Source organism: Chelon labrosus (genome assembly GCF_963514085.1).
Source record: "Chelon labrosus genome assembly, chromosome: 23".
Classification (NCBI taxonomy): Eukaryota; Metazoa; Chordata; class Actinopteri; order Mugiliformes; family Mugilidae; genus Chelon; species Chelon labrosus.
This window is the reverse complement of record NC_140356.1, coordinates 8,918,080-8,934,928: the sequence shown is the minus strand read 5'-3', so window position 1 is coordinate 8,934,928 and position 16,849 is coordinate 8,918,080. Positions and strand designations below refer to the sequence as shown.

General features: G+C 43.0%; 1 protein-coding gene across 1 annotated transcript; it reads left to right on the top strand.

Moving 5' to 3' along the window:
* Window positions 1–10,254: 10,254 nt before the first annotated feature.
* cdkn1d (cyclin-dependent kinase inhibitor 1D) lies at window positions 10,255–16,736 on the top strand. The gene is made up of 3 exons (XM_084573070.1): window positions 10,255–10,551; window positions 12,403–12,899; window positions 13,236–16,736. Exons 2-3 carry the CDS (start codon window positions 12,407–12,409, stop codon window positions 13,292–13,294), a joined length of 552 nt encoding a protein of 183 aa, XP_084429196.1. The 5' UTR covers window positions 10,255–10,551; window positions 12,403–12,406; the 3' UTR covers window positions 13,295–16,736.
* The last annotated feature ends 113 nt before the right edge of the window (window positions 16,737–16,849 follow it).

Genomic DNA, 16,849 nt, shown 5'->3' with positions numbered 1-16,849 from the left:
GTAGGTTTGTTAAATGACTTCTGTGTTTTTATGTTTCCATGCCTGTAACTACAACAGTTGTAGTTGGAGGCATTGTGTCTTTAGGGTCATCCATTCCTCAGTACATTCTTGGTACAGCCTTGTGAAGGTGACATCTCAGGAACGCCTTGACAGAACGTCTTCAAATATGGCACCAACGTTCCCTAGCATTCCACTGAACTGATTAGAATGTAGTACCCAAAGGTCAAAGGTGAAGGTGACCGCGAACCACACAAATAACCAAACCTATCTGAGTTTGCATGTTCTCCATCTCTCCAGGCTTCTTCCCGCGCTCCAAAAACATGCTAATTATTGATTTTAAATTGCCGTAGCTGTGCATATAAATGATTTATTTTTTATCTTTCTCTTTTAGACCTGCGATAGTCCGGTGACGTGACAAGGATGTGCCCCTCCCCTCGCACAATGATATCTGGGTCAGGCTCCAGCCACCCGCAGGCCTCCGCAGTTTAAGTGGTAATAATCAAAAGGTCACCGTAATGAATTGGTCCAGTTACCATCAATTTCATGTGGCCCCAACTCACGAGATCCCACTTTAAACTCGGAGGCCTCCTCTACCATCTCTATCTATGTATTATGTTTGTACAGACACAGGTGTAAACTGCAACTTGACTAGTATTAGGTATTTAAGTAATATATATACTTTTTCGACCATTAATCTGCAAGTTAAAACTGCAGGACAAAATGTTTACTTGCTGTCTTGCAACTGATCAAGCATAACATTATGACCACCTTCATAATATGATGTAGTTCTCCCTTGTGACAGAGAATGGACATGGGCCTTCTGAGGGTGTCCTGTGGTGTCTGGGAACACAGTGTTGTTAGTAGGGGGCCTTTGGGTCCTATGGATTGAGGGGAGGGGTCTCCATCTGTGGATCATCCCACCGATACTTGATCAGTTTGTGATCTAGTGAATTTGGAGGCCAGGTCAACACCTTGTGCTGTTCTTCATGTTTTTTTGAGTTGTTCCTAAAGCGTTTTTGTGTGTGTGCCTGTGTCAGGCTGCATCCTGCTGGGGATGGCTGCTGCCATCAAGGAGTGTCATTGCAATGGGGCGGGGGTGCCTGGTCTGGTCTGGTCTAGGTGGGTGGTACATGTTTAAGTAACATCCACACGAATGCCAGGTCCAAATGTTTCCCAGCAGAACACTGAATTGTCACAAGATGGTCTGTGATATTTACACCTCCTGTCAGTGGTTTTAATGTTGTGGCTGTATGGTGCGCCGTTTATTGCCACAGACTATGAAAATCATCCGAAGTTTTCACACTAAATATTTCAGACGTTTTTGTCCTTTTTTTATAACCTCACGTCAAGATAAATATCTTTTGACCTTACTGTCAACAGGGAGGATGATAGTTCTCGTCGTTTCCTTTTTCCCCATCTATCATTCTTGTGTCTTTCTACTGTCCACAGCCCTGGACAGTCTGAAACCAAAAGCCCAGCTGGCCCTGTTACCATCAATACCATGTGGCCCCAACTCACGAGATCCCCCTTAGGAGTCGGAGGCCTCCTCCTCCTCCTCCTCCTCCTCCTCTTCTTCCTCCTTCTCCTCTACCATCTCTATCTCACCACACTTCCTCTTTTAAAGATCTTAATCTGGATCTGGCCTCACTGCTCACTGTCAGGATTGAGCAATGTCATCACTTAATTATGCATTCTGCACGTGATTGTAATCATTATTAGTTGTTTTGTTAATAATAATAATAATAATGCCATGCTTCATTTCGAGGTGTCCATCTACACGGTGTTGAACAGATAAGTCTGCCTTCCAAGTCATCCGTGCAGATTCGAATCACAGCGGCAGGTGTTGAATGATAAAAGATCTGGTTTCTCGTGTAAACAAACAGATTAGCCGTTTACGTGCAGACTCCTACATGTGGTCAACATTTGCGCAATTTGAAACTGCAACATTATTGGGCGCAGGCCAGGTAGCAGGCACGCTTCCCTCTCTCCTCTCTCTCTCTCCGTTTCTCGTAAGCACAGTCATATTTTCTCTCCTTCATTTATTTGTCCCCCCCCCCCCGGCCCGCCAGTCACGCTCATCCAAACTCTCAAATATATTCCATGCCCCTCTCCGTCTCGCTCTCACACACTGTCACGCTCACGCACAGTGCTCCAACACGACACGGCCGGGGCCAGATGGAAACCAGATGTTCCCCAGATGTAGATAAGGGTAAAAAACACATCAGCTGGAGCGCACCACCTTTTCACCTCAGCCGCACGGAGAAGAAACAGACCTCCTGGAGTTATGAATGGCGGGTACAGTATATTTTCAGTGAGTTAAGATTATTAGTGCCCTCCTTGCATTTGTTGATGTTGCACCGCATTGAAAATAAGCTTATATAATACAGGGTTTCATTAGAAGGCAGGGTTTCATTGTTCTGCTTTTGCTCGACTTTCACATAACTCCAGATTGCCTTGCAGCGACTTACTCGCTGGTTTTGACATTGAACTTGCCTCTAAGCTAACTCAGCGGGACCAAAACAAGTTCCTCTCTCACATATGCAGGGACGAAAACAAAGGATCGATTTACACCCGCCTCGCCCCGCCTTACAACCCCCTTTGCCTCCTCCTCCTCCTCCTCCTCCTCGGCCCTCCTCCTCCCTCTCCCCACGCCCACAAACGCACTCTGCAAAAACAATATTTCAAAGAACACGATGTTATCACCTCAAAGCACGGCCCGCTCCTAAAACGGCTTCACATGTACAGATAAATGCACAAGTTCAACACACGGTACACAGGTTCAGAAAACTTGCACAAGCCTCTGCCGCTGAAGGAAAATAAATATGAGAACCCACCCAAAGAAATCTGTATGTTACTCAGGGAGCCCCAAGGCCAGCCCCTGAGGAGCCCCCAAAACAAACACAGTGAGTCAGGGTCTCCTTGGGCACATTTCATCTCAAACCCTCTCACCCTGACACACAAGATCCCCCAGTGAACCCCTGACAATATCCAGCTGGCAGCAAGCTGCCTCGCTCTCCATGAACCCCAAATTTCTCCGGACCCAGAGTACACACACATATGAAATCAGAGAATGGCAAATGTCCCCCCCTCCTCCCCTCAAAAACCCCACCTGTGGCCTCCACAGCTGGGCGAACACTCCCATAGAAACTCCTCCCACTTACAAATGCAGTTCTGCGCTCAATGACTTTTTGTTATTCGTCTTTGTCTTGACCCTAGAAGTTCAAAGATCCTAATTGAGTTTAGACCCCAGGTAAGAAGAGTCTGTTTTTCATTCAGTATCTGGTCCATTTAAAACACGTAGGGTTTTGCAGGTCAGATGTCTGGATGTTGTAACTAGGCCAAATGAAAACAATATTTATGTGAATAAATGACACATATGTATTTAGCTTTTAACATGTAGCTCTTGTTGAAGGAATGGTTTGATGTTTTGGAGAAGTAGCTCCTCTGCTTTCTTGGCTAAAACGCCATGTACGCTGTCATACCACTTTCATGTTCGTGCTATTTACATAGCGTCACAAACCATCTCAAGATTGCCCTTATAAAACCCCCAGAGCAAGCACCAAGGTGACCATGGTTAGGGGGAGACCTTGAGGAGAACCCAGCTCATACGGACGGATCCATCTGCTTGAGGCCAGTCTTAAGCAGACAGCATGCTTATAGGTCACGCTATCTGAGTAATAAATATGAACAACTATCAGCAGCTGGTTAGCTTAGCTTAGCATAAAGACAGGTTGAAACAGCGAGTGAAAAACACATTACATACATTTATTACTCTTTTTGCAACCTTCATGCAGAGCCCGGAGAGTTGTTTTAACCTGCTTACAGTATTTAAGTTAAGAAAAGTGATCTTAAGTAATGCTAAGTAATGCTAAGCTAAGCTAAGCTAAGCTAAGCATTCACAGGCTCCAACTACTCAGTTTTTGTACAGATGTGACTGGCATTCACAAGGTAAGAAACCAAATATGTCAAAGTTTTAAAGACTTCTGTTGACGCCATTAGAATCAGGGACGTACCGTTAGGACAGGCAAACCAGGCCTCCAGCTGGCTACCTTTTGGCTTATTTTGCAATGGCCACCATAAACCCCTTTCAACCTATGAAGGCCCTACAGTGCATCAACAATACTCAACAACCCCTCAATGGGCCCCTTGTACCTAACCCATGACAGATTTCTTATAGGCAAATTGAGTTGAGGTTGGACCACGGGGGATAACACACGTACTCTTTGCCTGGGGCCCCCCAAGAACCTAGAACCACCACTGATTACAGCAACCATATACCAGTGTGTTGTTACAATGTGCTTCTAAAACAATAAGTTCTTGTACCTTTGTCTTTTTCCTTGTTTCAATTTCAAAGTATTTTATTTGTCCCTCAAGGGGAAATCTGAGGCAAACAGTAGCATGCAAGGACACATAATACACGACTCATTCACACATTACAAAGAAAATAAAAAATCTAGACAGTGTCATGGCAGAGGGCAGTCCATATAAGGCTAACAACATCCAAAAGGCCCTTGATTTATGAGTCACCAGTCTGCTCTGAACATTTCTTTTAGCGTGACTATTTATTTACCAGTCAGCGTAGAACACATTTCCTACCAAAAGCACCAAAATGAAGCCCAGATTTAACTAGTTCTTTGCCGTACTTCTTTCATTCTGTACATAATGTAGCTGCTGCACAGTTATAGCCTACAGGTATGCATATTGCAGTTGTGCATAGCTGGTGTTGTGGTAGATCTCTATCAACTGGATGAATGTTTGCATGTATACGTGTATATGTACATGTCGGCACATACAAAGGGGGGCTTGTCGACACAAATCTGCAAATGCAAGGCAATGCATCTCTTATATTACCTGGTAGCTTCTGAGTATCTATGATGTAACACACGTCTTAAGTTTTCTTACCACAGCCGCCTGACATTTTACCATGTTTCTCTGCTACTTGTGCGTTCGTCTCCTTGCATAAAGTTTGTTGTGGTATGTTAGGAAATAATGACGGCGTAAACAATCTCCTGCCTGTGGTGAGACTCGTCTCCGTATTTGCTTCCGCAACCGAAGGGCAGAAGGATGTGGAAACCCCCGCGCTGCACCTGTCAACCAACAACTTCCGCTCTTCTGCTTCTTGCCCTCTTTCTCTCTGTCACAGCTTACCCCTCAAGAGGGTGACTTCCTGTTGAAACGAGACCGGCATACGCCGCACGAAAGCGTTTTGCCGAAGAGCGTTTTTGGCGTCAAACTCTCAGTTTAAAGGTTGCGGTTTGGCCAATGACCTTTGACCTGCAGCTCTCTGAAAACCTCTCATCCGGAGTGAAACCGAGCAGGTTTTAAATCTCGAAACGAGGTGGTATTGGATAGTTACTTTTGGACTTGTGAACTTGGAAATGTGAAAATCCCGTCCTAGTTAATGGATTTTGTATCATTACGTCAATTAAAACTCATAGATTGACGTCTTTGGTGCATGCCGTCTTTGAAACTATATATATATATATATCGATCCGATATATAGCTATATAGATATATAGATATAGATATTTATATATAGAGATACATATAGATATGATGTGTGATCTTTGAAAGTCTGAAAACTCTGACCTTAAAGGAATAGTTCAACATTTTTAGAAACTGGTAAAGTGACCGTTCAAAAGGTGTTTGTAAAGGACTGATTATGACTTGTAGCCATTTGTAGTACCAGTTTGAATGAGCTGGAGTTTGTTAGCTGTGTCACGACGTTCCTAATTTCCTTAAACGGTGTAGCACCTGTGCAAACCCTGCCTGTCCGGCTTTAGTTGAGGAATTATCAGGTAAGTAAAAAACGTCCTGATCATGCTGTCAGTTGAAAAGGCCTACCGACGACGTACCACATTTCCTCCAACACTATGCTACCCTAAGCGGGTAGCTTTACGTTTCTCAAGTAGCTACCTGTCAAAAGATGACGATTGAAAAGATTGATTGTGATTGAAAATTGCTGTAAGAGTGTAAAAGAAAGGCGCTGTTAGGCTCACTGAAATGACTTCCAGCTCAACTCACACGGGTCCACATCAATACACCCAACGACTGTGAAGTGGATCAGGTAAAGGTATGTCTTCCTTTATAGCTAGGTGACACAAACCACACGCACACAAACCCACCACAAAACCACAGTTTGTCAGGTTTTGACCTTTGATATGAGCCAGGAGGAAATGTAATGCTGACTGGCATTTGCTGTTGCACAAATACCAATATCAGCGAAACACTCACTGGCAACATGCGCTATATGTCACTTATATTCCACACTGCATCTGTATGTAATGTGTTTAATGATTTAAACATTTATCCTGGGACAACATCTTTCCATAACCGTAACCAAAGTTCCTCCAGTGCAATTGATGTCACGGTCCAGCAGTTTCTACCAGACCCTACAACTCACATGAGGCTCTTCAAAAAATAATGACTTATCAGCACAATTTCATTAGGAAAGCTATTTAGCAATAGCTATATGTGTAGTTTAGGATATAGGGTTGCTTGTGCAAAGTTGAGGCATATTTTCTAGTACTGTCTGTTTCTTTAATTAGACAACCACCTTGTAAAAGTGTAATGAGTGTATCTGGTTATACCTCAGCTGATAGAGTGTCATCAATCAAAATCAAACCTGAATCCAGCTGTTGACGACACACCAAACACAATCTATTATTAGTTCATTTAGGTCCTTTTTTTGTTGTATTTACTATCCTCACTCATGATGAATGAACCTAGTACGATCACAAAAGACTGCAGGCCTGCAGGACATGCACGGCAAGTTTCAAAATGGATTCTGCTGTGTCCTTTGTTTGCCTCGTTTCCACAGTGAATCAGTAACATTTGAATAAAAAAAGAACTTTTTTTTTTTTTTGCAAGCACAAGACCCACCATGACAGTCCCCAGTCTTCTGACCAGAGTCACACCATGCTATGTGACTGTTGTTTTGCGAGCGTGCTAATGTATTCAAAGGGCACTGACCGTGGAGGGGAAAACAATGGGCTTAATGACTGCGTATCCAACTGTAACATACAGCACAGGATTAAAGAAGGGTGGAGGGGGCACACCAAAACACACATGACACTGTTGTCAACAAGAGGAGGATTAGGAATTTCGTGCGGGACAATAAGCTGACTGTAAATACAGGTCGGAGCGCTGACAAAACACGGAGGAATCATGCTGCTCAGGCCTCATTGTGCATTCACTGAATCCTCAAATGACAGTGCATAAAGACCACTTGACACACAGATTAGTAAGGCATTAGGGAACTGGGCCACAACCCTAATTGACTATTATGTGTCGAGAGAGAGAGCTAAAATAACTCCGCAGTAAAAAACAATAGAAATTTGCTCTGAATAAATGTCAGTGAACACATCATCCTGAGATTATTATTATTTATGAAGCTTATGGCGGCAGAAAAGGGGGGCGGGTTATGCATCGTTTCTCATGGAATCTAAATGAATAGCAATGTTGTTACGTGTGAGAAAATGCCTTTTGCTGTCATCACGGACCACGGCGGCTCTTCTACAGAGGAAAACGAACAACCTCACCATTTAGCAGCCGTACAGTGTTTTTGTTAAAACATTTGTTTTGATTTGATGAATATTAAAAACATACTGCTAATTAACAAAACCATGCACATAAGAAAAGCAATATCAGTTATTTCAACCAGTACTTCCTTGTTTACATACTGTTACGTAATAGGACACATTTTGCAGCAGGTGGGGCGGATGGATGGGTCAGTCAAACATCTGACTTACACATTGGAGACTGCTGCTCACTGCTTGTGCTTATGTCCCCTACATGTAACCACGTGGTTATGACTGCAACCGTGACAACAAAGCTTCGCTGACCTCAACAAGATATTCATGAAGGTGTTCGCGCCATCTGCTGACAGTGATGTCACACTAGAAAACGCTTCAGCGGGATGTCCTCGAGGTTCAGTCATGCACCGTACATAGAGATGGATGAACCCTCCATGAGGTCGCTCGTAAGTTTCCTGAAGAGTGGTTTTAAAGTTCATCGTGGTGTCTCTGGTGACAGTTAACAACGTGTGCCGGTACTAACCTGTCACTCAAATTTGTCAAGCCAATAATTATGCCTGACCTTGAAGGCTCTTTTAGAGTACTGTGGGACGTAGACGCCGTAACCTCTGCACATACCCTACGCCGGCGCGAGGCATTTATACTTGTGCGCTCGTCAGTCTGGCTCGCTCTGTAAAAACGCCATCCACACACTAGTCGGCGCTGTGCCTTTTTTGCCAGTCGGGTTAATTTTTGTTTCTACTTCCTGCTTCACTTTCAACAATGGCGAACGAAACTTTCGCCGAAATTTCGCAGAAGACGAGTCGTACAAACGTTTGTATCTCCGGACCTCCTCAGTTAACCTTTCCTCAACGTGCCCCGTCTTTATTGATCCAAAACAATCAATTTGAAAACTGTTGAGATGGAGAAGCAGCCAAAAATACTAAAGTGGAAACACGCTACTACCAAGCGCACCGATCACAGCTTTTGCGGTTTGCGTCGCCGCAAAGTGTAGTTACATTTCAAGTTACACGTCCACGCAGCTTCTGCGTCAATTTGACCACCTGTAAGCGTCAGCGCAGTTTAAACAGGTGAGTTACACAAAATTGTCAACTTTTTTAAACCAAGGTGTAAGCTTGTTGAACATGAGGTTAACTTGTTTTTGGCGCCAGCCTCTAGTGGTCATCCAAGGTACTGCAGGCTTTGCCATTTCCACGTTAGCCACATTTTCCAGCCGCAAAGGCTTCCACTTGGGTGCACCCCATCCCCCAACCTTAAGACTTCTTCCACAGCGCCTTACCATCCAGAATCCTAATGAATAAGGTCCTATTAACAGATTATGGTAAACGTCATAAGCACACTTGGATGCATTTGGGGAAACTGTCCCGTTTGATTCTAGCCTTGTCCAGGAAACATGGTCATGGTGGTGACACATCTGGGCCACTACTGTCACACACTGCACACCCATGACCACTGCTGTCAGTCACTTTGACATCATTAAGCAGTATATCTCATAAACTTCTGTAGAAACACTGGGTGCATTTGTGGAAGGTGCCGTCTGTGGAGGGAAAACATGACTTGTATGAGACAGCCCAGGCGCTAAGTGGTGTAAAAATAGACAGTGAGCGTACTGTGTATGTACTTAAAACCTGGAATAACCTTTGGTTGTGAGGGGCGTTGGCCGGCCAGCAGCCTCTCGGATGACTCCTACATTAGGTCACCGAGAAGCAATTCCAACCGTAAATCTGCCGCACGTGTAAACCGCCTGTAAAAGCCCGGGTAATAATACGAAATAGGTCGCCTCAATTACAATAGGAAAGGAGAACCTAAGAGTATTTTGTAACAGAGAGTGGAAACAAAGAATGTGTCGTAATAAAAGCAGTCATTCAAAAAACTGGAAGCAAAGATATTGGAAAAAGAAAAAAGTAGAACAGATTAGAAAAGTGCATCTGTAGTGCTGCTAATATGGATGTTTCAATGTAACTCCCAATTAAGCTAAACTTGTATGCAACTAGGGCTAAAGATAAAAAAAAAAGAAGTTTTTCCATTACAGTCAGACTTTCAATTCATTATGAGACGAAGTCAATTAAGAGGTCACTAGGTCAACTGGAGAAATCGCTGTACTTTCTCTTCCTTTTGAAACTACATGCTCAGAATCACGTAAAGGAAGTTTATGTACTTCATTTCTTCTCTTTCTCCACACCTTTTGGTAAAACTTAAGTACATGGTGTGCAGACGAGGATGTGGTGAACCTGAAGGGGAGAAGGAGCCAAAGCGGAGCTCACGTTGCAGCTCAACGTGACTGGAGGATGTGGGCGCGGTGCCAAAACCAAACGTGACGCAAGCACTACACGAGAATGTGTGTCACATTGGATGGAGGGAAGGGGAAATGGCGGCCACTGCCAAAGATATTTGACCTACTTCTGGAGGCCGGGAAGGAGAAGTGAAGCTCAGTGTTCGCGGCTGAGCGCAGGCGCAGCAGGTTTTGGAGCGGGAGCGCACGCAAAGAGACATCCAGGGGATTTTCACGATAACAAGGTATTAAACTATTTATTATTAACATTTTAACGCATATGCAATAAACACATACATGCAACCACAGAACTTATTTTTTTTCCTCGCATGCAATTTGGATGCATTTTTCTCGTGCACGTGTGCAACATCCACTGCAGTCAACGTGCAGCACCTTATAGCCATAGTATGGGTTTATGATAGCGTTGTTTACCTCCTGGCCGCGCTCCAACAATGACTGTGTTGATGGCAACCACGTGACCTACTTCTCTAGTAGGACGTCCCCCTTCCCCTGTCTCTCCAGAGTCCATAACAAACAAGTCGTAGATAAGGGGACAGGCACGACCCTCCCGTGGGCAGTACCTACTGAAACCGTTCAACGTGACACTTGTTTATTTCCACGGGGCTGTCAAGAAGCACCTTTCGCTCGCTCCTCGGACTCGTTGGATGACCCACTGTGCGTAAGAGTTGGAAAACGAAACGCAGCCCGTCAAACTCCGCTTTGAAAACTTTTGAGACGCTGATGGTAAGAGGAGAATATTATTGGATATAAGCGGTGGTTGAAGTTGTAGTTTATGTGGTTATTATTTAAAAACATATACATGCTGTTTAAGAGGCTTGTCATTTGGGTTTGTTTTGTTCGGTTTTAATGCACAGTCGCTGTCCTCGCTGTGCCATATGTTGGGACGCACTAATAAGCCTCGGGATATTTCGGTAAACACTCTTGCATTGTTGCTCCTAATATACTAAAGAAAACTGCGATGCTGCCGCAGTGTGCAATGTGTTAAACGCTTTGGCAAGATGCGGACTGTTTGTGTGCCGCATCTCATTGACCCACATCCTCCGTGAATCAAACTGCGTCACGACGAGTTCTACCTCCGAACTGAAGTCACTTGGAGAGAAGAAAAAAAAGTCAGAAAACGCACTTTCTGTTTTTTTTTTTTTTTTTTTTGATTCACCCTTGCGCGTCGGTTTGTTGGCGCTGTGGAGATAGTCGGTGCATTTTTAGGTTTTGTTCAGTTTTTTTTTTTCGGTGGGGTCTTGGGGGTTAATGTGTGAATTATTTTTTTAATTTTTTTTTAATGTGGAAGTGGGGACACCGACCACAGTGGAAACCTGACCTGCATACCGCGCCCACTTCATTTTCGACGCAAACAACTTTCACTCGGAGAGGGGAGCGAGAGCGGCCCCGTCGGCGGCAGAAAGCAATTATATGTGTGTTATTATTAAAAAAGAAAAAGAAAAAGAAAGAAAAAGAAAGAGAAAATGTAAAAACTGTAGTTGTTATCACATTCTTATAGAAACACACTAAGAAGTTGAAGTTGCGCCTTGTAAATATGCCATAAACTGCAACTTGTCCAAATTACGCACTTATAAAAAGTCTGAATTCGTCGCCTGTTATGGTTTACAACACGGTGTTTTTAGGAGGCGGAATGATCAGACAGACAGGCAGTCATAAAAACTGTCTAGATGGCTGGTGAAAGTGTTTTTCCTACTTAGACTGTGCACTCTAGGTGTCACTCAGTTGCGCAACGCTCTTACTCCTTGTCAGCCCCCCTGCGGGTGTTTTTCTCCCTTGCTGCTGTCTTCAGGCTGATCATAGAAGTTATTCTTTTGGATTATTTTTAGAAATACACGTTGGACCGGTCACATTTGTAAACTGTGTGTGAATATGGAAAAAAAAAAACATAAGTTAATGTTATTACCATATATCAGTCGAAAGTGCTAGTGGGGCCTTCGGGACCCCTGGGGATTTTATGACCGAGAAAAGTGCATTTGTTGGTGATTTAACACATTACCTTTTCAGAACCGTGTTCTGTTTGCAGCCAGCAACTTTTCAAACCATATATTTCTACAGAAATAACTGCCCCTCCCCCAGATAACGGATTCCCTCGCTGATACAGCCTAAGTGGGAGCTACAGTTCTGTCTGTTTTTCTAGGTGTAACACAGGCTATACTGGTCACCACGTCTAATTAAATGTGGCAGATGCATTAAACATTCCTGCCCTTTTCCCCGTGTGACCCACTGACCTCTACTATCGACCTTTGACTGGCAAGCACCAGAGCAGGTGGGGGAATCAGTTTCATTTTGACACGGCGCGGCTGTGAACATTGCCGGAGATTTATTTGGTGTCGGTCCAGGTACCTGTCGCTGCTGTAATTACTCAGCAGGTTGGGGGCACATGTGGGTTTGATCACATAAAACACGAAGAGGGCAGATATTGCTGTTTGACTTTTAATAGCTTGTATGTGTGTGTGTGTAAAAAAAACAAAAAAAAAACAGATCACACCTCTTTGAAACTTTGCAGACCTAACAGAGGCAACACTTGACCTCTGCCACTGTTCCTTTCTCACCTATGCGTTTGCCCTCTGATAGGGACATGAAGATGGCTTCTACATCGACTACATCACAATCAGGACCAACTAGAGAGTCTGACTCGGAGCTCTCGCGCCTGGGAGGCATCGAGGACTTGAGGTTGAAGGCGGGTCCGGTGCGGAGGAACCTCTTCGGGCCCGTGGACCACAAGCAGCTGCAGCAGGACTTCCAGCGGCTGCTTTGCATGAGCGTGGAGGTGGCCAACAAGCGCTGGAACTTTGACTTCCAGGGCGACGTTCCGGGCGAGGGCTCCAGCATCGAGTGGGAGGAGCTCAGCTACCAGGACGTGCCGGCGTTTTACCGCAGCTGCATGGTGCGGCCGGCGGCGCAGACCAGAACGACAAAGTGCTCGAGGCGGATGTCGTCCTCGTCGGGCGAGGGTTCCCCCATGTCCAGCAGCTCGTCGGGGGCGGGTTCTGGGGATGAGTACCTAGAGGTGACCACAAGGGGGTGCTACAGAGTCCGGTTGGGGAAGCGAAGGCAGTCGGCCATCACAGGTGAGCTCAGCAAAATATTTTAATTTCAACCAATAAATAAATAGTTGGATCAGATGAGAAGACGTAAATGGGAAGCTAAAGCTAGCGGCCATTAGCTTAGCTTTGCGGAAAGACTGGCTTCTAGGCTAGAAACCCGCTAGCCTGGCTTAAAAACCACAACTTCATTTTTTTTTGGCAAGTTGTAGACAGATTGTGTTTCCGTTTGAGAGAGCTAAGCTAGCCGATTTCCTTTTATAGCCTTTATGCTAAGCTAACCATCTCCTGGCACATTATTCTTTGGAACTGCTTTGATTTCTGTCATGAATACTCATTACATTGTCCTCGTTCCCTCTCCAGATTTCTTCAAGGCGAAGAAGAGGACGCCCCAGCATCATAAGGCATCGTCTCGGCAGTAGAAAAACACAACGGGGCCCGGTGGAAGATCACTAAGTGGTCGACATCCCTCTACACGTCACCTCACATAGATCATGTGTATATTATGTAGCAATTTGTAAATGACTGTCCACAAGCTCACACATACATGAGCTTAAAAAAACTTCTGACACCACATACTTTTAATATTCAGCACAAGGAAGCTACCATTCCCCTAGTTTAACAGACTCTAGACACGGTTTTTGTGGATAAATATTATATATACTGTATATTCTGTTTTAACTCAGCTTTTTTTTTTTTCTTTTTTTTCTTAACTATACTGTGAAATCATTTTTGAATGCACTCTTTCAGGATAAAGAAAACAGGCTCTAGTTTTTAAGAGGTTAATTTTCCTCTGAACAGGCCTCGAATAGTATTTGACCTCAGGCCTTGACCTTTTCCCCTCCCCTCTTGCTATGAGTCATAAGAGGTTTTGATTAGATGAGTTACTATTCCTGGCCCACGCTCCACACACAAGCCTTTAGTCTCACCCCACAGCTCCGAAAGCTCAAGCTGAGCCTGAGGTCAAAACCTCGACTGGGGTTTAAAATTTGGCGGCGCGACCGTGATTACCTCCAAGTTAAAGGTCGGCGGTGGAGGTTCAGCTCCAGAGGTAATGCGGTCGTACTTGTGTGATAGGGACTTAAAATTTGAGTAATATTAATAATAATAATAATGATGTTTCTTATTATATATTTATTTAAAATTTCAAAAATAGAAATGCATAAACAAGGTAAAATAAGGCGTGCCATTGCCCCTAAATGATGCTTTAGACTATAAGTCATTATGGCTCATACTCAAGCCACCACTTAAAAATATTCATAACATCGTAGCAAAAAATTACAAACTATATTTCTTTTTGCTTTGTATTATTTGCATAATGGGGTTATAAAATTCTTCTTTTTGGCAACAGACCTAAACGTACCTTATACGACGGTATGTCTTTATCAGCTTTGTGCTTTTTAATGTAGCATTTTCCACTCTTCTTCTTCATGTGAAGTCCACCTCCTAGGTTTTCTATATGCCTGTTTTCTCCATGAAGGGAATGAAGTGTTTTTTTTTTTTGTTTTTTTTTTAATCACTGTGTTGCAGCTCAGAGGAATCAAAACTTCCTGGTTCCGCCCTTGATCATTATTTTATATGAAGAGACTAGCTGTGTCACACTTTCTGTCGCTGTGCAGGTGTTGGCATTATGTATATATACATATAAGGATATATGTGTTTCGGGTATGAATGTGTTGGTGTGGTGTGTAGTCATGAGGTTTTTCACAGGTATTTAAAGTTGGCAGCTGAGGCATTAAATTAGGATTTTTTTTTTAACGTTGCTAAATGTTCGACTCATCAGTTAAGAAAAACACTTGCATTTTTTTTTTTTAAAGACAAGTTAGGCAAGTTAGGTGTTCAACATGGAAGATGATTAGGGCCACTACTTTTTTTCCCCCCTGAATTTTCTTGTTTAAAGTTGAAATTCTGACTTATTTTTACACCAGAATTCATTTTTTAAACTTTTAAACTTATCTTTATGAATTCTAACTTTAAAGTCAAAATTTAAATTAACCCAAAACCAGAATTCTGGCATTTCCCCCCCCACATTTTATCCATAATCCAGGCTTTAATCCTTTTCCTGTAGATTTTTTCCTGTTTACTCAGAACTTTGACCTCTTTTTCTGAGTTAAGAGCCAGATTTTGACTTTTTCTTTACCACAGAATTTTTAGTTTTATCCAAAATGCAGATTTTTTTTGCAAGTTTCTTCAGAATATTGACTTTTCTTCCTAATGGTGGCCTTGACCTTCTTCTGAAGGTCTATAACTGCTCAAGTAGTTTTGACTTAATTTGGACGTGGCTACTTCTGTTTCCTCGGCTACATTAATTCCAATTTGTGTGTGGATAAAAAGCCATAACCTGGATTCATCCGCTCTTACTACCTCATCAAACGATTCAGTGGCACAAATACGAGAAAAACAGAAGAAGAAAAAAAAGCCAATCTAGCTCAGGTTGTTTGTGTCTACAGGCACGAAAGAGAGACAGAGAGGGGGGGGAGCTTGTTATTCTGTTGTGGTCAAAGCTGTTGAAGTTCAGAGCTCTGTGTAGAGTTTCACATCAGGTAAAAGAGTCAGTGTGTCAGAGTGCGGGGCCCTCCTCTACGCAGAGGAAACTCTGCTCCCACAAGGGGGGTGGGTCGGACGGGCAGACAGCTTTTGTTGTCGCTCCCTCTCTCCCTGCCTCACTTTGCTTTGACAGCTTTCCCAGAACAGACATAGCAGAGGAATAGCGGTGGGGGGAAGGATGAGGAAAAAGGGACAAACTTTAATAGAAAATGTCTCAGACCCCTTCTGGATCAAAGGATTTCTCTAACCAGACAAGTGGTCTGTGATTCAGACACGTTTTATTGTCTGCCCCCTTAAAAGTCTCTCTTTTATGAACCAGCTGCCTCGGCCTCTGTGAAAAATCTGCATGAAAGCAGTTGTTCATAAACATGTTGGGGTTTTCATAACTCTACACGGCCAAAATTCACAAATTTAAAAATAGCAGACACGGCTAATTAGAGTCGATCTAAACTTGTCAGGATTACTTGTTATGTTTCTTGTCAGCTTATCTATGTGTGTAAGTGTGTGACAGCGTTTGTGTGCATCTATCTTCTTGAGACAAAACCTACAAAAGTCTATATTAACTTATTTTCAGTTTGTGTTTGTGGGGAAATGTTTAGAGGTTCCCCGTTTTCGCTATAACTAACTAATTGTGTTATTTCTGAAACTATATCTTTGCACTACTTTAAACATTGTTGACGAAAGAACTATTTTTTTAAGGTAAACCTACAAAAAAAAGCAAAAACCATACAATTCCTCAATGAGAAACTGAGACAGGTTCGAATAAACCTTTTTTTCTTTCCTCCCATCAGACATGTCACACAGTTGGACGCGGATTTCTAACGTTTCTTTCTTTTTGTAGCCTTGTTAGACTTCCTCCTGTCTTTTGGGAGGAAAAATAAAAAATAAAAAAACTCAAAAGTAAAATACCGAGATGAATCAGTCGGTGTCTCACTGTGCTCGAGCAAACTTTGCTTTCCTAATTCACCCGTCGCAGCTGTATCAAGGTGTCATTTTTTTTCTGACATTGTATATGCATGAATGTGTAATGTTTGTAATAATTTTGTTGTAATTTAATGTATCCTTTCAACATGTAAGAAGTGTAATTGTACGAGATCAGAATCATATCCTTTCTTTTGATGGTAATGTTTTTATAGAACATGTTAAGAGATTCCATTGCTGGGTTGCTGGTGCACTGTTGCCTTTTATAATGTTGATTTCATATAGTGTGCTCAAATGAATAAAACGTCGATGAAAGATATTGATATAAACCATAACGTACCGTCTCCTCTTAAGTTTTTGTTTTTACGTAAAGTATTAACACAAAATAGGCTGGCATTATTTTGCAATCATAGCACCCCCTGGTGGTTCCGATGTAACACTGCACATACGTTTCTATATTATTGATAAGGAAAGTTTCCACACGAGAACCTTAAATTAAATATTCATCA

What these genes read in the sequence shown, in the direction of transcription:
- cdkn1d (XM_084573070.1), top strand. Translation starts at nt 12,407, where the DNA reads ATGAAGATGGCTTCTACATCGACTACATCACAATCAGGACCAACTAGA. An exon ending in AAGGCAGTCGGCCATCACAG is followed by an intron (nt 12,900 to 13,235) that starts GTGAGCTCAGCA and finishes TTCCCTCTCCAG; the next exon opens with ATTTCTTCAAGGCGAAGAAG.